This window comes from Chiloscyllium plagiosum, chromosome 22 (genome assembly GCF_004010195.1).
Source record: "Chiloscyllium plagiosum isolate BGI_BamShark_2017 chromosome 22, ASM401019v2, whole genome shotgun sequence".
In the NCBI taxonomy this organism is placed as follows: Eukaryota; Metazoa; Chordata; class Chondrichthyes; order Orectolobiformes; family Hemiscylliidae; genus Chiloscyllium; species Chiloscyllium plagiosum.
In genome coordinates this window covers 14,023,239-14,046,553 of record NC_057731.1, presented here as the reverse complement: position 1 = coordinate 14,046,553, position 23,315 = coordinate 14,023,239, and the positions used below count along the sequence as shown (strand labels likewise).

General features: G+C 43.3%; 1 protein-coding gene across 4 annotated transcripts in view; it reads right to left on the bottom strand.

The window, feature by feature from the left end:
* Positions 1–7,707, bottom strand: part of pcgf5b (polycomb group ring finger 5b) — a 179,804-nt gene extending 172,097 nt beyond the window's left edge. Inside the window, exons 1-2 of one of the 4 annotated variants that reach the window (XM_043712445.1) lie at positions 7,157–7,707; positions 4,561–4,908 (exon numbers count right to left, since the gene is read on the bottom strand). In XM_043712445.1, coding sequence (XP_043568380.1) covers positions 4,561–4,672 — 112 coding nt within the window. In that variant the 5' untranslated portion in view covers positions 4,673–4,908; positions 7,157–7,707. The other 3 variants (XM_043712449.1, XM_043712446.1, XM_043712447.1) reach the window with 3 other exon arrangements.
* Positions 7,708–23,315: the final 15,608 nt, after the last annotated feature.

The following is a 23,315-nucleotide window of genomic DNA, read 5'->3' as shown; positions in this document are numbered from 1 at the left end:
CCTCCCACCATGGGACCCTGTTCCTGCTATTGCCTCCCACCTCGGGACCCTGCTCCTGCTTTTGCTATCGCCACGGGAACCTTCTTCCTGCTGTTGCCTCCCACCCAGGAACCCTATTCCTGCTCTTGCCACCACCACAGGAACCTTGTACCTGCTATTGCCTCCAACCACAGGACCCTGTTCCTGCTATTGCTGCTGCCACGGGAACCATGTTCCTGCTACTGCCACGGGAACCCTGTTCCTGCTATTGCCACCACCATGGGACCCTGTTCCTGCTATTGCCACCCACCACGGGAACCCTGATCCTGCTATTGCCACCACCACGGGACCATGTTCGTGCTATTGCCACCACCATGGGAACCCTGTTCCTGCTATTGCCTCCCACCACAGGAAACCTGTTCCTGCTACTGCTGCCACCATGTGAACTCTGTTCCTGCTATTGCCTCCCACCACAGGAATCCTGTTCCTGCTATTGCTGCCACCATGTGAACCCTGTTCCTGCTATTGCCTCCCGCCACAGGAACCCTGTTCCTGCTATTGCTGCCACCATGTGAACCCTGTTCCTGCTACTGCTGCCACCATGTGAACCCTGTTCCTGCTATTGCCTCCCACCACAGGAACCCTGTACCTGCTATTGCTGCCACCATGTGAACCCTGTTCCTGCTATTGCCTCCCACCATGGGACCCTGTTCCTGCTATTGCCTCCCACCTCGGGACCCTGCTCCTGCTTTTGCTATCGCCCACCATGCTCCCACCATGGGAACCTTCTTCCTGCTGTTGCCTCCCACCCAGGAACCCTATTCCTGCTATTGCCACCACCAGGGGAACCTTGTTCCTGCTATTGCCTCCCACCACAGGACCCTGTTCCTGCTATTGCTGCTGCCACGGGAACCCTGTTCCTGCTACTGCTGCTGCCACGGGAACCCTGTTCCTGCTATTGCCACCACCATGGGACCCTGTTCCTGCTGTTGCCTCCCACCATGGGAACCCTGATCCTGCTATTGCTGCTGCCACGGGAACCCTGTTCCTGCTACTGCTGCTGCCACGGGAACCCTGTTCCTGCTATTGCCACCACCATTGGACCCTGTTCCTGCTATTGCCTCCCACCACAGGGACCCTGGTCCTGCTAGTGCCTCCCACCACAGGGACCCTATTCCTGCTATTGCCTCCCACCATGCGGACCCTGTTCCTGCTATTGCCTCCCACCACAGGGACCCTGTTCCTGCTATTGCCTCCCACCATGGGGACCCTGTTCCTGCTATTGCCTCCCACCATGGGGACCCTGTTCCTGCTGTTGCCTCCCAAAATGGGGACCCTGTTCCTGCTATTGCCTCCCACCACGGGGACCCTGATCCTGCTATTGCCTCCCACCATGGGGACCCTGTTCCTGCTGTTGCCTCCCACCATGGGACCCTGTTCCTGCTATTGCCTCCCACCATGGGGACCCTGTTCCTGCTGTTGCCTCCTACCACGGGAACCCTGTTCCTGCTATTGCCTCCCACCATGGGACCCTGTTCCTGCTGTTGCCTCCCACCATGGGGACCCTATTCCTGCTCTTGCCTCCCACCACGGGGACCCTGATCCTGCTATTGCCACCACCAGGGGAGCGTGTTCCTGCTATTGGCACCCACCACAGGAACCCTGATCCTTCTATTGCCACTCACCATGGGAACCCTGATCCTACTATTGCCTCCCTCCACGGGAGCGTGTTCCTGCTATTGCCTCCCACCGCAGGATCCTGTTCCTGCTGTTGCCTCCCACCATGGGGACCCTGTTCCTGCTGTTGCCTCCCACCATGCGGCCCCTGCTCCTGTTGTTGCCTCCCACCATGCGGCCCCTGCTCCTGCTGTTGCCTCCCATCATGGGGACCCTGTTCCTGCTATTGCCGCCGCCACAGGACCCAGTTCTTGCTATTGCCTCCACCATGGGAACCCTGATCAGTTATCCAAACAATCAGTTATCCGAACAAAATTACTCACTGCCTGTCTCATTCAGATATTCAATGTTATTCTGAACACCCTCAAAAGAACAAGGTGGGACAAACAATCCCAGAATCAGATGAGATACATGCAAGAATGTTGAAGAAAGTGAGAGTGGAAATTGTACAGGCACTGGCAATAATCTTTGAATCTTCTGTCGATTCAGGAATGGTGTCAGAGGTTGAACAAATACAAACTTAACACCTTTGTTCAGGAAAAGTAGAAGGATAAGACCAGCGATTACAGTCCAATCAGTTTATCTTTGGTGGTGGGAAAAATTCTTGAAACAATTATTTGGAATAGAGTTAATAGTCATGTGGAAAAATGACAATTATAAAAAGATAGTATGGATTTAAAGAAAATTTGTGTTTGACTAAGTTGTTAAGAGCTTTTTTGAAGAAGTTACAGTGAGAGTTAAAAAGAACAACATTGCTGTTAAGGTGTACATGGACTTCCAAGAGATTTTCAATACAGTACCACAGATCCGACTAGAGAGAAAAGTTATAGCTTGTGGAATATATAAAACAGTTGTAACGTAGATACAAAACTGACTGAAGGATTGGAAATAAATAGTACTGGTTAATAGATATTTTTCAGTCTGGAAGGAGGCTTGTAGCAATTACCTAGGGGTTGGCATTAATTATTGAGATCTTAGTGTGCAGATGAAGTTCAATGCAGAGATGTGGGAGGTGATACATTTTATTAGAAAGAACATGGAGATACACTACAAAATACAGGGTGCTATCTTAAAAGGTATGTAGCAGCAGACAGATTTGGGTGGTGTATGTATGTCTAAGTCACTAAACGTGGCAGGGTAGATACAGTAAATAGTTAATGGAGCACACAATACCCTAAGTTTTATTAATAGAGATATAAAGGAGCAAGATGGTTATGCTGCACTTATCTAAGACCAGTTGTTAAATCTCAGTTCTAGAAGGATGCGAAAGCATTGGAAAGAACACAGAACACGTTTACAAGGATGTTTTTGGGGTGAGAAACTTCAGTTATGAAGGGAGATTAGCAAAGGTGGGACTATTATTATTGAAGAGAAAGATAAGAGAAGGTTTAATATGTTTCCACAATCATGACAGATCTGAACAAAGTAGATAGGGAAAAACTATTCCTCCTCATGAAAGTATTAAGAATGAGTGCACAAAGATATAAGGAAATATGCAAAGGAAGCAAATGTGACCGTGAGAAAGTCTTTTCCACAGTCAGTAGTTAGGGTCTGGAATGCACAGCCTAGTACGACAGTGGAGAAGGATTCAACTGAGACATTCAAAAAAGCATTAGATTATCATTTCAACATAAACAATATTCAGGATTATGTGAAAAGATAAGGGGATGGTGCTAATGTTCATTCAGAAAAGAGCTGGTGCAGCAATAAAGAGCCCAACAGCCTCCTTTAATACTGTAATAATTCTATGACTGTGAAACAGAAATGCAGGGAGATCCCTTATAAGTGTTGTAAACAATGAAGATGGATGTGAAGGACACCAAAAAGGAATAGGGGGGTAGTGCACAAAGGAGGGAAAGTTACAAGAATAGGGGTCATGACAAGATGTGGCAATCAGAGCAAGAAATAGCAACTTCAGGAAAACATGGATGTAAGGTATAGGTTGGCACAATAGACTCCTTGGGGGGGGGGGAGCAGGACAGGCAGGACTTACCGCAATGGATCAGCTGTCACAGCCATGGTAACATTACATTGATCCTCAACAATCTGGAGGATAACATGGGCATTGTTCAAAGGAAATGAGTGTTCAGGCTAGTCATTCAGGCAAGCAGTAGCAACATGATCAGAGTTTGATTGTCAAAATGGAAAGTGAACAACATGATCAACAAGTTCAGATCATGAAGCACCTGAAATATCTATTCTGAAAGAGACAGCAGCAGGCAGAATTGATATTGTAAAAAGAAAACCAAGGGATAAAAAGTATGTCATCTAGGATGATGCTTAATCCTTGACATTCTGGAGGAGATAAGGTCAACTGACATGTCAAATGGGGTGAAACCCAATTAGGGAATGTTATTGGAAACATAGATGACTTGGGGAGAGGAGACATAGAACTGGGATTCAGTTCAAAAATACTGCTTAAAGACTAGGATCCAAAGTGATAGCTAATACATACAACCAAATGAAAAATTTGGAATATTAGCATAAGTAAAAGACATCCAAGAAGTCCTTCAAACAGGAGCTGGATGAGAGGTGGAAACTTCCTACTGTCCATTAACTACCAATAGCATACTTTTTTATTCTAAAAAGATTAATTTGTACAATACAGTGGAAGCCCATCAACCAAGCAACCGTGACAGAAATAGAATCATTCAATTCTAAAGTTCATTCCTATTAATAGAAAAGCAGCAACAGTTGGAAGAAATTATCTCCACTTACTACCACCAACTTCTTTTAAACTTTTTTTGTTACTGTCAATATTCCAAAATGCAGTCGTTTCAACATGGTATTTTCATTTCTTTCCTCATATGCAAGAATTGACGATGAACTGTTTACCGAGCCTGTTGCAATACTCCCAGACTATCACTCTGAAACATAAATCATGGTTCTTGCAGCATTACTTACAAGTGTGTAGACACTCAGTCACTGTAGTTGGCTTGATTAGATAGCCCTTGCAGATGTAACAAGTGATGAAGGCATTAAATTCTCTCACTAGGTATTTCCTTTGTGTAGCCATTGTTGAACAAGGTAATAGTAAAAGAACAGGAAAATCAGGCCAGAGTTGACAGGTGGCTCTATGCTTAAAGGACCTGCTGTGCTGCTCGGCACAGCTGCAGTGCTCCAGGCATCTGTCTGAGAAATTTGTTGAAACAAATTTGAAGCAAATCAACTTCTCCAGGAGTACATTGTCCTTTAGTCAAGGATCAAGGTTATGCTTTTCTCTTCTTCTGTATTGTATAAAGTGTCCAAAACCTATAGCATTACAAGATAAAGATGTTAACTGTACATTATAGCTGAAAACAGTGCAGTGATTGGCTATTGCAGTGCTGTAAAACTATCAATTTACTTATTTAAAATGTTTCTTTGAAGTTTAAGTTGTTCATGAAGCAACGAACATTTTAAAACACAAAATAAAAAGTACACTTTCATGATTGCATCAAAGTAACTAACATCAACAAACTGAAATTTGCATTTGGTGTTTTGGTTTTGGGATAGGGGTATGGTTTAAATTTACAAATCTCTTATTTCGTCACAAAGCAAATTTAAATCCCATTCTGTCATAAACACACACCTTTCAGTTTAAGATGTTTAGTTACTGACACCAACAAAAATAATATCCAAGTGAAAGAATGCTCCAGAATGATGTAAATGTTTTCGAGCGTTGTGAAAGATTATTGCAAATAATGTTTAATTTTTAATTAATTTGGATCAGATTCAATCCAAATTAAAAATAACATTTGTAGAAATAAAATAATTTGCATAAATGGTCTACCAGAAACAAAATTAATTGAAAATAATATTAAAATATCAGTTGAAGTGATATCATTATCTCATTAGGAAATTTTCAGCCAGGCTTAACTTATGGTAAAACCAGAGCTTCATGCCATGAAACCATCAAACCACAAGTCATTTTGGTAACCAGGTAACAATACAGGTTGTTGCATTGAACTTGTACATCTCAAATTTACACATCTAGGGTAAAAAAAACTTGTAAAATATCGCAAATTTAACCATTATTTGATTCAATGGCATTTCTCCTTTAAATTAAACTTGGTTACTTTAAGGAATCCATAAATCCTACTCATAAACTGGGTACATGTGACACACACATTGGTGAAAAAACTGGGAGTTTGAGAGTAAATGTTTCAACTATTTGTCTAGATTTCCAAAATTATTTGTGTTACAATGCTGATTTTTCTAAAAGAATTTCACCAATAATTCTGTTCTTTGAAACTTTAAATTCCTACATAGAGTGACGGAATCCGCTGCATTATAAAACGTTACAAAATGCCGTTTTCCCCGTACTGCCCCACAACTTCCAAGCAACGCACATGAAGCCCTCCCATGAATGCTACTTGTGCATCGTCACGCAGCGAAGGGTGGAAGATGCAGCCTTGTGTAAAAGTAGGCCGTATCGCAATGCTGGCCACCAATCGGGTATCCTCTGTTCAAAGAGGCGCTCTTGCCTTCTTTGCCGAACAGCAAATTGATGGGTACGCTGTGAAAGCTGAACACGTGGAGCCCTGTCAGTTTGACTCGGTGTGCTGTAGTTATTATGTGCGCAGGTGTGTGCGTGGATTTAGTGTGGAGCGCACTGCACTTACTTATGAAGCTGTTCCAATTTCACTATACAGTCCAGGCAATGCTGTCCCTCTCCCTCTATATTATATATATAAATAAATCAGCTGACACACTACGCACCGAATTCTATCCCTGGGGTGAATACAGCTTATATCCACAAACAAACTCATCTCACCACTTGTATCTCGCAATAATGGAGATGGACCGATTGCCTCCCTCCCTCCCTGGGATTTTTTTGAAAAAAGCAACTGCGCAGCAGCATGATGTAGCGTGAAGCGAGTCAAGGGGAAAGCGAAAGTCCGCTTTCTACTGTAACACTGAGCGGTACCGAGCGCCCTGTGTCGTGTCTGTCTCTCATCAGGAAGCCACCAGCGTCACTATTTGCGTCAGGCTGCGAGAGAGAGAGAGGGAGGGAGAGGAAAACAGATCTGCTCCCGAGTCGGAGCCGCAATCCAACTGGGAAAGTCGCTTCTCTTCCACCGGACCCGGTAGAAGAGACAGAAAGAGGTGCTGGGTGAATGTATGAGGAGGGTCCAAACCCCAGCCTGTTCTCCACCAAACTCTCCTCTCTCCCTCAGTCTCCATAGATTTTTTTTAAAAAGCCCTAGAAGTTTCCAGCACAGTTTTGTGTGTGTGTGTGTGTGAGAGAGAGAGTGTGTGTGTGGCGCATTAGTTATTTCAGAGCTACCCGGGCACCTTTAACTTCAAGGCTGCTGCTGCACTAACAATTACGGCAAGGTCGCTCGGCGTCTACCTACCGGGGCAACTTGATCCTGACACATGATCGCATCCTAAACAAACTTTACAGGGACTGGAGACAAGAGCCAGCTCCACTCAGTCACCACATCGTCCCCCCTCCCCCCCCCATACCTCAGTGAGGCATTTTTTTTTCTTTCTTTTTGGCGACTGCGTTGCTTACCTTTTTTTTCATGAGGCCATAGTGATTACAAGAGGGCTAGAGTTTTATGAAAAAAAATTTTGGGGGGGGGGGGGGGGGGGGTTGTGGTGTTGGATGGGAACCGCGGCCGGATGATGTCTCAAAAAAAAAGCAAGAAATGAATAAACACCCAGGGGGGAGGTGGTGTTGAAGAGCGAGAGGGGAAAGGGACAAGTTTTGTCAGTGGGTGAATGGCACTCAGCACTTGCTGCCCTGTAAGAAGCAGGAGTGAGATCGCGGAAATACCGAGAGGGAGGGGGGAGAGGGAGAGAGAGACGGGGGGGGGTGGGGGGAGGAGGCGGCTCTGCGCTTGTTTACGCGCCGCCCGGCCATTCCAGCGCCGAGCCGCGCTCATTGGACACTAACTAGGGCGCTCGCTTCGAACCGGGACCGGGGCCCTGCCCCGCTCCCTGGGACACTCTAACACCGGGGCCCTCTCATCACTCTCTCCCCGGAGTCTCCCTAACTCCAGGACCCTCACCCTCCCCATCGCATTCATCGGGGTTTCAAACTCACACTCACACACACGCCCCCCGCCCCCCCCCCCCTATTGCTCGGTGGGACCCTCGTGGCTGGGCTGGCACCCTTCCTTTCCCCACCCCTTGCCGGGGCTGGGTTCACTCCGATTCTCCCTCTGATCTTCACCCCCATCCCGTAACAAACACGCTGTTCTGTTCCTTCTCCTACCCCTTCCCGCCAATAGCGGGATCCTGTCAGAAAGTTGGCGGCCCTGTGTGTGTGAGTGAGTATGAGAGTCGGGCTAGGCCTGGGCGGGCTCTGGGGTGCCGGTCACCGGTACTGTACCTGAGGGCCCGGCCGCCGGCTCTGCCTGTGTGAGGAGGGGGTGGTGGAGGGGGGGGGGAAGGGTAATGCCCAGATGTAATGGTGGGGTGGGGGGGGGGGGAGAATCAGCCCTATCTGTGACATCATCAGCATAGCAACGGCACGGTCCGACAATGACATCATCGCCCCGGCAACCTCCACAACACGTGACGCAATCACCGTAGCAACCTGGAACATGTGACGTCACCCACCACGAAGTGGAAGCGTTGTGACGTCGACGACGAAACCAGAGGACGACGGCCTCATGGAACTGCCCACATTGCAACATTGTCCTCGGAACTTGGAATTCAATCAGTTGCCCTCATCAATAATTCATATTGACATAGTCAGTGGTCCAGTGACGCCTGTTATAGTCCAACAGGTTTATTTGAAATCGCCAGCATTCTGAGTTGCCCCTTCGTCAGCTGAAGCACTCCAAAAGCTTGTGATTTCAAATAAACCTGTTGGACTATAACATCACTTCTGGCTCTGTCCACCCCCAGTCCAACATCAGCACCTCCACATCGTATTGTTATGTTCACAGGACACGAAGAGGGGTCATGAATTATCCAAAAAAACTTTAAAAACCCTTGTTTAAACTTTAAAAAATTAACTTTGTTGGGCTAAAATGTGGCTGCCAGTCATCATATGTCACATTACATAATCAGCAGTTAGCTGAATAAAACTCAAGATATCATCCTCCCAAAATACTCCAACCTGCATTGTTTGGGCCTCGCTGTCCACAACACAAAAACACCACATGCAAAATAGCTTTGCAGCCAGTTCTGTCCAAAGGTGAACTATTCAAAATCATTATGCCTGAAGTGGTGCCAACAACTCACCACTGATGTAATAAAAAGGAAATGTGGTTCTAACTAGAACTAGAAGCCAATTGAAATTGATTCATCTGGGAATCTTCATATGTCCAAAATTCCTGCTCAGTGAAAATATGTTTTTAACTGTACATTTTCTGAAGTCTTCAATCTGATAGGTATCTAGTTTCATAATATTAGTCTGCTAGGAATCTAAGGCCAGCTAACATTATAATCACATTCAAAGCCAAGCTGAACCTATCTCTATTCTCAATATCTTCAAAACATGGTTCTCAAAAGAAATCTCATAGTTGCCTGAAAAATTGAATAACTTCATTTGTTGCACTTTCAACCACAAGGAAAAGGGATTCTAAAAGTTTAGCCAATCGCAAAAAACTTCAGCAGACACTAGACTCAGACGATATAACGTGAATTAATGCTCAAATTTAGTTTGACTTTAACCACAATTTGTTTGCTGCAGGTTGTTAATTTACCTAGACTTCACAAACAGAGGGTTCGGGGAAGGCATGCTGCAACCCATTTCAAAAAGAACAGAACAAAAAAAATAATTTTTGCTCACTGACAGAAGGGAAGAGTAATAAAATAATTAAATTCTCTCTCACATTATTCCCAAAGAGAAATGTATAAATTCATAAGATATTGGAGCAGAGTTAGGCTATTTGGCCTATCGAGTCTGCTCTGCCATTCAATCGTGGCTGATATGCTCCTCACCCCCAAACTGGGAAACAGAACTAAGATTGATCCATTAATACAAACTGTATATGACTAACATTCACAAAATTTGACTAGAGACCAAATCTAAGAAACAAGTTTGAATTCAATGCTACACAAAACCAAAGGAAAATAAATATTAATGGCTGAAATTACTTTCTCTTTTGAAAAAAAGTAGCACAGCAAATTGTCTTAATTTTAACATTAAAGAAAATTGTGTGTAGAAAATGAAGAGTCAAACATTAGGCTTTCAGAGCAGAGGATAGTCAAAATATTGAGCTCTTATAGTGCAAGTGGAAGTACTGAGTGAGGCAAAATGACCAGAGTTATTCCATATGTTTCTTGAGCATTTGGGCTTCAGTCCATATCCATAACAGGTGGAAGAGTCAGATTGGGGTATTCTGCCCAGAATAAAGGCAAAGTTGTGGTTTCCCAGAAACTGTAGTGCTGCCCTCTCATGAGACAGAGACAACTGGTAGTGAGTTTAACCTGAGTGTCATACACTCTAGTTGGTTACTTAGTCGGCTGGATGGCTGATTTGCGATGCCGAGTGTTACTAATAACCTGGGTTCTTGTCCTGGTGTGGCTGATGTTACCATGCAGGCCCAGAAGGATTGTGACAGTCAAAGATATTTGGTAAAACTAGAAAAAAGGCCAGAGTTTCAGAAGACAGAAGAGCGCAAATGGGCTGCTGGAAAGATGCTGGAGATGAAATCTGAGGTACAAATGAGACAGAGGAACTTAACTGTATGACTGGGAAATGACTTTGTAGGGTCCCAGACATATGACCAGAGTTTCGAGAACAGTCTAAGGAGCCTGGAAAGCAGAAAGGAGCCAGAAAGATTCTGTTCAGCTCACAAGGGCTGAAGAGGTCTTGAACATGCTTGAAGGAATGAAAAAGTCCGTGGATATGGGAAAAATGAAGTGAAAGCCATAGGAGGTTAAGAAGACTATGTCAGAATACAACAGGGATCAGATAAGACTTGCAGGAATTAAAAAGGCCAGAAAAGATTTAATTAAGTTAGTAGGGATAATTTTTTTTAAAAACCTAGAACTCAGAGGTCCAAATAAGAGCCTTTGGAGTCAAAAAGAAGTAAGAATAGACCCCAGCAAACAGACCAGAGAAGTCAAACCATTTCAGCAAAGCTGTATAGGGTTGCAGAAGGCTGGAAAAATATCAAAGACCCTGCAAGGTGTAAGATTACCCGTCAAGTGGCTCAGGGGAAGGTAGCTGGTTTTAAAGAGATTGAAATCAGGCCAGGAAATTATCAGGGGTCAAGAAAGAAGCTATCAAAAGATATGAAGGAGTGAGCCACAAATTGAATTGGAAAATATCTTCCTTGCTGATTATAGTAGGGACCAGGGCAGTTCCTGTACAAGTAACCTAATAAGGAGAGGCCTCATCTAGTCCAACAGCCACATTGCAATGCAATGAAAGTAGCCAACCAATGTGAATCAGCTTGTCCAAAGGACATAGGCCAGAACTGGGACCAGGCCTTCCCTGCTGTAGCTGAATTAGAGAAATCATTACACTGGAAGCAAGATCTCCAAAACCATCCAAAAGGCAATTCAAGTGTTGCTGATAACAAAGTTCAGTGGGGAGCATGTTCCCAGTCTGCTCAGGTAATTTAAATAAATCAGTCAGATTGTACCCCAGAAAGAGTCCATGGCATGTACTTGGTTGAATCTCCATCAGTAAATCAAAAGCCCCACTAGCTAAGGCCTGAAAAATGGCACAGGTCAGATAGGATATCCAGCCCTTGCTGGATAACAAAGTCATTGACTCTAGCTAGAGCAGGTGGAGATCCCTGCATGTGCTGGTCTGGAAACCAGCTCTCATTTACACATGATGGATAAATACAGCCGAGGTTTAATCCCAAATCTATGCTTTGAGGAGTACACAAATATGATGGGCCATTTAGCCCACTCCAACAAACTGACCATTTAAGTGCAGAATGGTAAGTCCCCAAGACCTCCCTAGATTGAGAGCAACCTCAGGCTTTGTCAACCAGGAAGGTCTATGTCAGAGTAAGATCATGTCTTTTGGCCATAACAATACCCCAACAATTTTTCAGGCACTGATAAAGCAGGTAATAGCTGGCTCAGCAATTTTCTAGTATACCTGGATGACCTGGTTATTTTCAGCAACAGAGAGAAAATCACAACAGATGTGATCTGGACAGGAGAGTGTCAAGAGGCTTATCTAAAAATAAATTGAACACCAATCTGCTATACACGGTCCATAACCCATTGAAATTCCTAGAGAAGTGCAAAACAGTCAATGCCAGATTGTTGCGTGGAGTATGTCCTTGTCGTCTGTTCACCTGAAAAAAAAATCACTCACATTACAGGAAAGAACAATGTCATTGCTGATGCCTTGTCCCATGTGTAGATTCTCAGAATGCAGCAAGAAACTGATATGATATGCGGGAAGAGTTTATAAAGTGTATTCAGGCAAATTTACTAGATTAGTATTCCTATCATAATGAGAAAGGAGGCATTGTTGAATATTATGCCCAATGTCTCTACAATTACTCCACGCAACAATCTGGCATTGACTGTTTTGCACTTCTCTAGGAATTTCAATGGGTTATGGACCGTGTATAGCAAATTGGTGTTCAATTTATTTTACTATTTACTATGAGGTAGGTAAAGTGATCATAGCATTATAAACTTTGTGTTAGCTATGAGAAAAGACAAGGAGCAATCTGGAGTCAAAATAATTATTTTGGGGAGAACCAATTACAGTGAAGTGAGAATGGGTCTGGTTGGTTCCACTAATCCAATAAACTGGATTCACAGTTTGGCAAGAAAAACACTGTAATGGAACAAAGGGCTACCTTTGGAGAGGTAGTAGATGACATACAGTTGAGGTACTTTCCCACAAGAGGAAAAGATTGGATAAATGAAACCAGAACTTCTCAAATGATGAGTGAGATAGAGAATAAGATCATATGTGAGTCTGTGGGTGTAAGGGGTTTTTGGGAGGTAGAGTTGGGGTTGTGTGAGGTAAGTATATGGTCAACTAGATAATTTGTTATGCCTCTTTGCAACAGCATGCTGGAAATCAAGCTCCATTTTCCTGAAGTCATCACAAGAGTTAAAATGATCTCTTCCCGAGTATCTATTTCATTTAATTTCATCAGAACCATCTGAAGTGTCCAACTTAAGTGGAGATTTGCAGGGAGTTCCAGACACGCAGGGATTGTGCAATGGTAAATTCAGTTTTCTGAGCAATTCCTTACAAGAGTGCGACAATGGATGTTCTGCAGTGTCCCCTTGTCAAATTTCTATCTATGTTGGCACAGTGCCTGTCTGGTCATTGAGAAAATCTGGCTCATCAATCCTGTTTGAATTATTACAGAATCTGTCAGATCTACTGAGCAGGGTGTCAAAATAATTTATTTTCAAGAGCTCCTCCAGAGATTTACTCAATGCTTCTTTGATTTTTGTGGCTGCGTTTTTGGTTTTCAGGAATTCCTGTTTCAGTCTTGATTTGAATGGATTTGATTTGATTTGATTTGATTTATTGTAGCCACATGTACCTAAGCACAGTGAAAAGCTTTGTTTTGAGAGCACTATATGCAGATCATAGCAAACAAAGACACAGAGATCAAAAGGGTGCTTAAACAGAGTGAGGCATATAGGTTACACTGTTCAGGAGGTGCGCAAAGCAAGATTAACATTAGCAAGATCAACATTTTTTGAAATTAAAGAATCTATTCATCAGTCTAATTACAGCAGGGAAGAAGCTGTTCTTGAACCTATTGGTGCATCCTCATTAACTCCTTTATTAGGTGATCTCATAGTAAAATCAACTTCTTTATTTGTGCAGATGTATGGGGTATTTAAATGTACACAGGAGTCTAATTAGTAGAATTCATCAATATCCTTAATAATTGTCACCAGTTCATTAAACTTAAAGCTACAAAACATAAGTATTAATTTCTAACACTTATTAAATTAAGTTGGCATGAGATAACAGGCATAAGTAAACAACAAGCGTTTAAAAGAAGGACACATGCTTCTACATAGGAAATGTCATTACCGCTAACATGTGAGATCGCAGCACGCCATCTCTTACATGGTCAATGTACATCAGGTAATTCACAGCAGTCATAGAGTCAACAGGATCCAGACTGTTCAGTCCAACTCGTCCATGCTGACCAATGTTTCCCAAACTAAACTAGTCCCATTTGCCTGCATTTAGTCCATATCCCTTTAAACCTTTCCTGTTCATGTTCCTATCCAAATGTCTTTTAAATGTTGTAACTGTACCTGCATCTACCACTTCCTCCGGCCATTCATTCCACATACAAACCAGCTTCTGTGTGAAAACTTTGCCCCTCAGGTCCCTTTTGAATCTTTCTCCTCTTAAAAATATGAGTTCTAGTTTTGAACTTTCCCACTCTCGGGAAAAGACTTGTGCTATGCCTTTCATGATTTTACAAACCTATATAAGGTCACTCTTCAACCACCTACACTCTAATGAAAAATGTCCCAGCCTATCCTTATAACTCAAAACTTCCAGTCCCAGCAACATTCTGATAAATCTTTTTTGAACCCACTCCAATTTAAAAATAACCTCCCTATAGCTGGGCAACCGGAACTGTGCACAGGTCTCAAAATGTGGTCTCCCCAACATCTTGTACAACCTCAACATGGCATCCCAACTCCTGTACGCAAATGGCTTTAGAATGAAGGCAAGCGTGCTTAACCATCTTGCCTACCTTGACGCAACTTTCAAAGATTTATGTACCTGAACCTGAAGGTCTCTTTGCTTGACAACACTGCCTAGGATCCTGCCATTAACTGTATAAGTCCTGCCCTTGTTTGTTTACCAAAATGCAATACCACACATTTATCCAAATTAAACTCCATCTGCCTCTCCTCGGCCAATTGGCTTAATTGATTAAGATCCCTTTGTAATCTTTGATAACATAGAACAGTACAGCACAGTACAGGTCATTCAGTCCTCGATGTTGTACCAATCTTTTATCCTACTCTAAGATGAAATTAACCTACATACCCTTCATTTCGCTTATCTATGCACCTAGCCAAGAGTTGCTTAAATATCCTTAATGTGTCTGACTCTACTACCACTGCTGGAGGTGTATTCCAAGCACCAACCACTCTCTGTATAAAGAACCTACCTCTGACATCTCCCCTTAACCTTCCTCCAATTATGCCCCCTCATGATAGCCATTTCCACCATGGGAAAAGTCTCTGGCTATCCACTCTATCTATGGCTCTTATCATCTTGTACACCTCTATCAAGTCACTTCTCGTCATTCTTCACTCCAATGAGGAAAGCCCTAGCTCCCTCAACCTTTCTTCATAAGACATGCCCTCCAGTCCAGGCAGTATCCTGGTAAATCTCTGCTTCACCCTCTCTAAAGCTTCCACATCCTTCCTATAATGAGGCGACCAGAACTGAACACCATATTCCAAGTGTGGTCTAACCATGGCTTCATAGAACTGCAGCATAACCTTGCAGTTCCTAAACTCAATCCCCCTGCTAATGAAAGCCAACACACCATACGCCTTCTTAACAACCCTATCAACTGGGGTGGCAACTTTTAGGGATCTATGGATGTGGATTCCAAGATCTCTCTATTCCTCCACACTGCCAAGAATCCTGCCTTTAACCCTGTTATCTGCATTCAAATTTGACCTTCTAAAATGAATCATTTCACACTTTTCTAGGTTGAAATCCATTTGCCACTTATCAGCCCAGTTCTGCATTGTGTCAATGTCCCGTTGCAATCTACAACAGCCCTCCACTCTACCCACCACTCCACCAATCTTCATGTTATCAGAAAACTTACTAACCTACCCTTCCACTTCCTCATCCAAGTCATTTATGAAAATCACGAGGAGCAGAGGTCCCAGAACAGATCCCCGTGGAACACTACTGGTCACCAAGCTTAACTTCCATGCGCCAGCCAATTCTGTATCCAGATAAACAAATTTCTTGTATCCCATGCCTCCTCCTTACTTTCTGAATGAGCCTACCATGTGGAAAATTATCAAACACCTTGCTAAAATTCATGTACACCACGTTCACTGCTCTACCTTCAACAATGTATTTTGTCACATCCTCAAATAATTCAATAAGGCTTGTGAGGCATGATCTGTCCCTCACAAAGCCATGCTAACTATCTCTAATCAAGCTATGCCTTTCCAAATAATCATAAATCCTGTCTGTCAGAATCCTCTACAATAATTTGCCCACCACCGATGTAAGACTGACTGGTCTGTAATTCACAGGATTATCCCTATTCCCTTTCTTGAACAAGGGAATAGCATTTACCAGCCTCCAATCATCTGGTACTACTCCAGTGGACAGTGAGGACGCAAAGATCATTGCTTCCCTTGCTTCCCATAGTAACCTTGGGTATATCCGTCTGGCCCAGAGGACTTATCTATCCTCATACAGCCATAGAGTCATAGAGATGTACAGCATGGAAACAGACCCTTCGGTCTAACCCATCCATGCCGACCAGATATCCCAACCCAATCCAGTCGCACCTGCCAGCACCAGGCCCATATCCCTCCAAACCCTTCCTATTCATATACCCTTCCAAATGCCTTTTAAATGTTGCAGTTGTACTAGCCTCCACTACTTCTTCTGGCAGCTCATTCCATATACGTACCACCCTCTGAGTGAAAAAGTTTCCCCTTAGGTCTCTTTTATATCTTTCCCTTCTCACCCTAAACCTATGCCCTCTAGTTCTGGACTCACCCACCCCAGGGAATATTTCTCAAAATTTCCAGCACATCTTCCTTCAGAACATCAACCTGTTTGAGTGTATCAGGCTGTTTCACACTGTCCTCACAAACGACAAGATCCTGCTCAGTAGTGACTACTGAAGCATAGTATTCATTAAGGACCTCTCCACCTCATCCAACTCCAGGTGCAAGTTCCCTCCACTATCCCTGACCAGGGTCTGGATTAGAGTGGTGCTGGAAAAGCACAGCTGGTCAGGCAGCATCCAAGGCGCAGGAAAATCGACGTTTCGGGCAAAAGCCCTTCATCAGGAATAGAGGCAGGGAGCCTGCAGGGTGGAGAGATAAATGAGAGGGGAATGGGCGTGGGGGGAAAGTAGCATAGAGTACAATAGGTGAATGGGGGTGGGGATGGAGGTTATAGGTCAGAGAGGAGGGTGGGGGGAGGTAGCAAAGAGTACAATGGGTGAATGGGGGTGGAGATGAAGGTGATGGGTCAGAGAGGAGAGTGGAGTGGATAGGTGGAAAGGAAGATAGGCAGATAGGACAGGTCATGCAGACAGTGCTGAGCTGGAAGGTTGGAACTGGGGTAAGGTGGGGGGAGGGGAAATGAGGAAACTGGTAAAGTCCACATTGATGCCTGGGGTTGAAGTGTTCCGAGGTGGAAGATGAAGCATTCTATGGCTAGCCCTACCTTCACTCTGGCCATCCTTTTGTTCCTCACATAAGTGTAGAACCTTCGTCATTGTCCACTATATCACTAATTTTGGTGTCATCTGCAAACTTACTAAACATCATCCAAATCGTTTATGTAAATGACAAACAAAAGTGGACCCAGTACAGATCCCTGCTGGTTACAGGACTCCAGTCCAAGAAACAGCCCTCCATCACCATCCTCTGTCTCCTACTGTCAAGTCAATTTTGAATCCAATTACCAAACTCTCCTTGAATCCCATGTGATATAACTTTACTAATTAGTCCACCATGTGGAACCTTGTCAAAGGTTTTACCAGAAATCCATGCAGGCTCCTCCCAGCAATCGATGTGAGTTTTGCAGGTTGACCTAGACTCCAGGCCATAGCTAGACCTAGCTGTCTGCATTGGTGGCTGAGCATTCCAAACATCTTTATAGAGATACGACTTTAGATGTTTTATTACCTTTTGGCCCTTTTTAAAAGTTTTTTTGTTTTTTTTAACTCTGGCTTTGTAACCAAGATGGTGCCAGAGCATGGCGACTTTGTACACTTTTTCCTGTACTTGTGTATTCCTATACTTGAGTACACATGACAATAAAATCTAATTCCAGTGCTAATTCTAATTGATGTTTATTATAAACAGTAATATTCATATAATACACAATTCCTTTTTTTAAATGTTTAAACTGCAGTCTACCTTTGCAATCCTGCTCACGTCTTTGCTGCTCCTCTCCCCTGTTTGCAGACTCCCCTTGCCCCCAAGCCCCAGCCTTACTCCCCAGGTTTCAGTCTCACCAGCCTCACATGCTGCTGCTCAAACTCTGGCTCCACTTCCTCCAACCTCAGACTGCATTTGTTCTAGCACCGCTCTGGCTTCAACAGACTCTCTCATTGCACTGTTCTTACTGCTATTTCAGCCACTGGCTACTTCTTGCTGGAGTTTACATTGACCACAAGACACAGAACCTACCAGTGATTGGATCAACAGCTCCTCTCAAATGCTGACTGTTCCAGTTACAGGGGAGTTGGGGGGGAAGTGTTGACTTTACTCAGGTTAGCCTGCCTATAGTTGTATTTTCATGGGCAATTTGCCAATTTTGGCCTGAATTCACCAAGTGCCGCCATGGGTATTTTGAGCTTTACGTCGGAGTATTTCCAACAGTTGCTCTTTTTATTTCAGATTTCCAGCATCTGCAGTAGTTTATTTTTTGTATCACTGTTCTTTCATTGTTGGTGGGACAAGATCCTGAAACATTTATCAATAGCTTTGTGGGAGCTTGTTCACTATGTGGACTGCAATGTCTCAAGGGCCTATCCCAAGATAATTATGGATGGTAATAAATGCTAGCCTTGCCAATGCACCCATAGCCTGAGAGAGTAAGCAAAAATAACTTCATATAATTTAAGTATAAAATCAAATAAAGTGTTGATCAATTGCACCTTTACCTTTGTGACTGAGAATAAAAATCAATTATAGTATCACAAGGATAACTCATAAATACATATCAGCTGGTGATGGAGCTATCATAAAATTATATGGCCACTTTCGACCTGGGAAAATCAATGAGTAACTGAGTACTTAATATTAAGGTATAGTTTTACAACAAAATTCACCATGGTCACTGGTTAATCCGGTTCGTTGTTTCAATTCCCATCCACTTTGACCTTGTTTTGATGGTTTTATAGTTGCCTTCACATTCTAAAAACTTAAAGTGAAGGACATGGAATTTCCTGGAGTCTTAGTGCTGTGTATGACACTTCATTATTATGATAATTCATGAAACTGTTGGGTATTTAATAAACTACCTAGTATATATTCTTTATATTATAATATTGGTTTTTCCAAAATGAAATGTAGGCAAATCCACAGTGACAGGATTGACTTCTGATGGTGTCGCCATCAATGCATTCATCACAATAATTATTTTAATTCATAATACGAGATGTGACCCACATTAGCAATGCTGACATTTATTGTTAGTCTTAATTAAGAAGATGGTGGTGGGCTGTTTTCTTGAACCATTGTAGTCTGTGTGGTGGGGATATTTCCACAGTGTTGTCAGTTAAGGTGGGGGTGTGGGGAGTATTCCATGGTTTTGACCCACTGATGATGAAGGAACAGTAATGTAGTGTGTGGTTTGGAGGATAAATTGTAAGTGTTGGTGTTTCCATAAACCAACAATCCATGTCGTTCTAGGCAGTCGAACTTTTGAAGTTATGCGATGTTTTCAAAGAAACCTGAGGGAGTTTTTACAATAGTACAGATGGTAGACACTGCAGTCATCGTGCTCTGGTGGTGAAGACAGTGAATGCTTAATGGGGTGGATGAGATGCTGATCAAACAGGCTGTTGTGCCTGGCACGATGGGAGCTTTCTTGAAAATTGATGGAATTACACTGATCCATCAAATAGGAAATATTTCATTACATTCTGACTTGTGCATTGTAGATGGTGAGTGGCCTTGGGAATCAGAAGATAGGTTACTTGCCATAAAATTTCCATCTTCTGACTACTGTCATAGCCACAGTATTTACATGGTTAGCTGATTTCTGGCCCACAGAAATATGTGACGCTGATGGTGGGCGATAGAACATTGTAGTTGAATGTCAGGATGAGATGTTTAGATTCTCTCTCAGATGAAAAGTCTGCATGGCATGATGATTACCTGTCACTCATCAGCCCAAGATTGAACTTTGTCCAGACCTTGACATAGACAGGTATGATCATCTTCAGTATCCGAGGAAACATGAATGACACTGAAAACCATGCAATTGTCACTGAGCATCCCCACCTCTGATATTATGATGGAAGGAAGGTCATTGATAAAACAGCCGAAGGTGGTTGCACCTAGGCCATTATACTAAAGAACTCCTGCAGAAATATCCTGAGACTAAGATGTTTAGCCTCCAAAAGCCACAACCATCTTACTTGGTGCTACAGCTGATGCTAATCAGTGCAGAGTTTTCTTCCTCATTTCCATTGACTTCAATTTTACTCGGGCCCCTTGAGGCCACATTTGGACAAATGCTACCTCAATATTAAGGTCAGTCATTCTCAGCTCATGAATTCTGCTGATTTGTCCATGTTAGCTAAATATTGTATAGACCTCTGGAGCCTAAAGGTTTCTGACAGAAACCAAATAGAGCAGGTTATTAATGAATGAGTGCTATTTGATAGTAATGTCACTGCCATCTTGCATCACTTTGCTAATGATTAAGAGTAGACTGATTGGATAGCAAATAACCACAATGGATTTAAAAAACTTCTGTGAACGTGACACACATGGGCAAGATGTTAGGATGTTAGAACAAAACACAAGAATGACAACATATATATATAGTGCCTTTAATAAAACATCTCAAAATGCTTCAGGAGCAGTATAAAACAAAAATTTACAAGAAATGGAAAAATGCATAATATTTCCTCAAAGCGCCGAGGTCAGCGATGGTCCATACAGAACACAAGATTAGACACCTTGGAGAAACAACTCTGATGATACAGTAATATCTCAGAATTAAATACCAAGTGGAGAGGTAGGACATGAATGTAGAGCTGCAGAATAGGAAGAGGTTACCATGAAATTAATTCAATAATGTCAAGCTATCTTCTTTAGAACCGATAGCTGAGGCATTCAAAGGGGAAAGCTGTAATCCCAACAACTAATGTTTCACAGAAATTGTTTAAGAGTCAGTGGACATCCTGTTAAATCAAGCTTTACTCTGTGCCGAGGTCAAAATTCGATCAGACCAGTTGCCGTGGCTGAAAATGTCATGGCTGATAGAAATGAGGACTATGTGGCATCTGTGGAATAACAGTCAAGAACACAGTAAAACTACAAGTTACATTACTACAGAGTAAGCTTAAGACAGTTAAAACTGTTTACACAACTCGCAGTGAACTCGTGTCACTTTTGAGCTAGCATGCTTGATTGGGCCTCAGTATCCTCCAAAGCCCAAAAATGTTCCATTAGTTCCAAGAGGATAATTGCTCATGAAACAGTCAAACCTACTGGTCAGGAAGCAACCGGTAAGAAATTTCACTGAGCCTCCTAGACCCATCACACAATCTCAAAAGAAAAATGAATCTGTTGAGATTATCTATAATAGTATAAAAGAAACATTTATTTTGGCCAAAAAGAACTATTGGTCAAGAAGCCAAAGCAGCCTCAACCAAATTCGATAAGAATGAAAGAATGGCCAAGAATGTGTTGGAGGAAGGCCAGACCAAACATCCAGCAAATTGGCTGAGCATACATACTTAGAGCACTAACAGCATTTCACAATTGTAGCTGATTTACTAGCGCACAACAGAAGACTAGTTATCCAGATTCTCTTCAGCAGGCTGATGTATTGGAAAGAATATCTGGGGACATTTAAGCACTGTCAGAAGTACAGCCAGAGCTCAGTCGGTGGACTGTAGGCCAGAGATCTCAAAAGAGACTGCGGATTTCATAACCCATTGTGAAATCTGTGGTTACACAGGACTGTCAGGTCTGGAAAAACACTCCTGTCATTAGTGAAGACAGATCAGAGAGAAAATTCAGCAAAGTTTGCGAGAGGAATAAAATTTCAAGAACAAGAAAGAGCAGCACCATCTCATTATGCTCACTCAGGATTCTTTCACCGAAATTGTTTGGACAGCAGTGCAGTCAGTGCCAGTGACAAGAGATATTGCTGAGTGAGCAGCAACCTTTCAATAATATTACTGAGAATGGGAAAAATTCAATTTCACCAGTCAAACAATCCAGAAGTGACTGAAAAGCCCAGCCCGATCAACGAGGGGCCAGACCAAACAGCCACAGTTTTAAAACACAGTCAAGGAGAGGAGAGGAAACTGCCTGGTAATAGCATCATAACACAGATTCCAAAAAAGAGACCAATCCCCCCCCCCCTCCCCCCCCCCCCCGCCCCACCGTTAGCAGCATTTTACCTAGCACTGAAATCCAGGCTGCCACAAGGAAGAAAGTACACATTTCAACAGTGCAGATGCCTTCCACGATGGACGTACATGAGTTTACAGATCCCCCTCTGATGCTGTTATGGGCCTGAGGTATCAGGGAATAATGCCTCTGTGAAGAGAATTCAAGAGTCATGGGTCCTCCAAATCAGCCAAGTTGTGGGAGGGAGAACACTGAGACAGTGACCAGCACCTAACTGAGTGAGAACAATGATAAACCTATGTGTCTGAAAGAGAGAGGGAGAGAAAGCGGAAATAGACACTCTGTGAAAAGCAAGTGCAGGGACAGCAGATTCATAAAGAGATGCAGAAAGGGATTGAATGTGATGAAATGGATAGCACAATAGTTACTACTCATGCAGGCAGGGGAAAAGTGGTATCTCAAGTGAGTGAGTAGGCAGCACAGAGGGAATGCAATGTTAATGGTTTTCAGGGTTGCATGGGTGGAGGGTGGATATTGCATGCAATAGTGAGAGTAGTAGAGCATGAGGCTTGGTGGAAGGTGGGGGGGCTGGAGCAGAGATAGTGAGTGTGAAGCAGCCGATGGTGATATTTACACTGATGGAGAGGAGAAGGTCATTGACCTTCTGTGGCACTGCTAAGCTTTCCTCTGGCTGGTTGAGGCTGCACTGACCTGGATGACAATATTGTACTAAGATTTGATTTGATTTGATTTATTATTATCATATGTATTGAGATACAGTGAAAAATATTGTCTTACATGCTAACCAGGTGAACCATACCTAACACAGGTACTCCAGGTTCATAGAACAGAATGCAGAATGTAATTTTACAGCTACAGATTCTGGTATCAAGGCCTCATCTGCCAGTCCTAGGGAAACATAGATCCTTCTTCTGCACTACCCCAGCCACCAGGATCTCCAGGATTCTCCCTGTCTATTAAGTGGGGCACCAATTTTCCCCTAATCTACATGTCCAGATCAAGTAAATCAAATCATGCAGGGCAGCTCCCAATGCCAGTGTTTGATTGGGTGCACAAGGACCTTTTAAATATGGTCCAGGATATCCCGGCTTTGACAGTTACTTCCACCTATGGTGATTTGGAGCATTGAGTTGGCATTGGATGAGTGTGCTGACATAGCGACATGGTACCTCATTAATAATGTGAGGAGAAAGTGAGGACTGCAGATGCTGGAGATCAGAGCTGAAAATGTGTTGCTGGAAAAGCACAGCAGGTCAGGCAGCATCCAAGGAACAGGAGAATCGACGTTTCGGGCATAAGCCCTTCTTCAGGAATGAGGAAAGTGTGTCCAGCAGGCTAAGATAAAAGGTAGGGAGGAGGAACTTGGGGGAGGGGCGTTGGAATTGCGAGGGAGGGAGGTCAAGGTGAGGGTGATAGGCCGGAGTGGGGTGGGAGCAGAGAGGTCAGGAAGA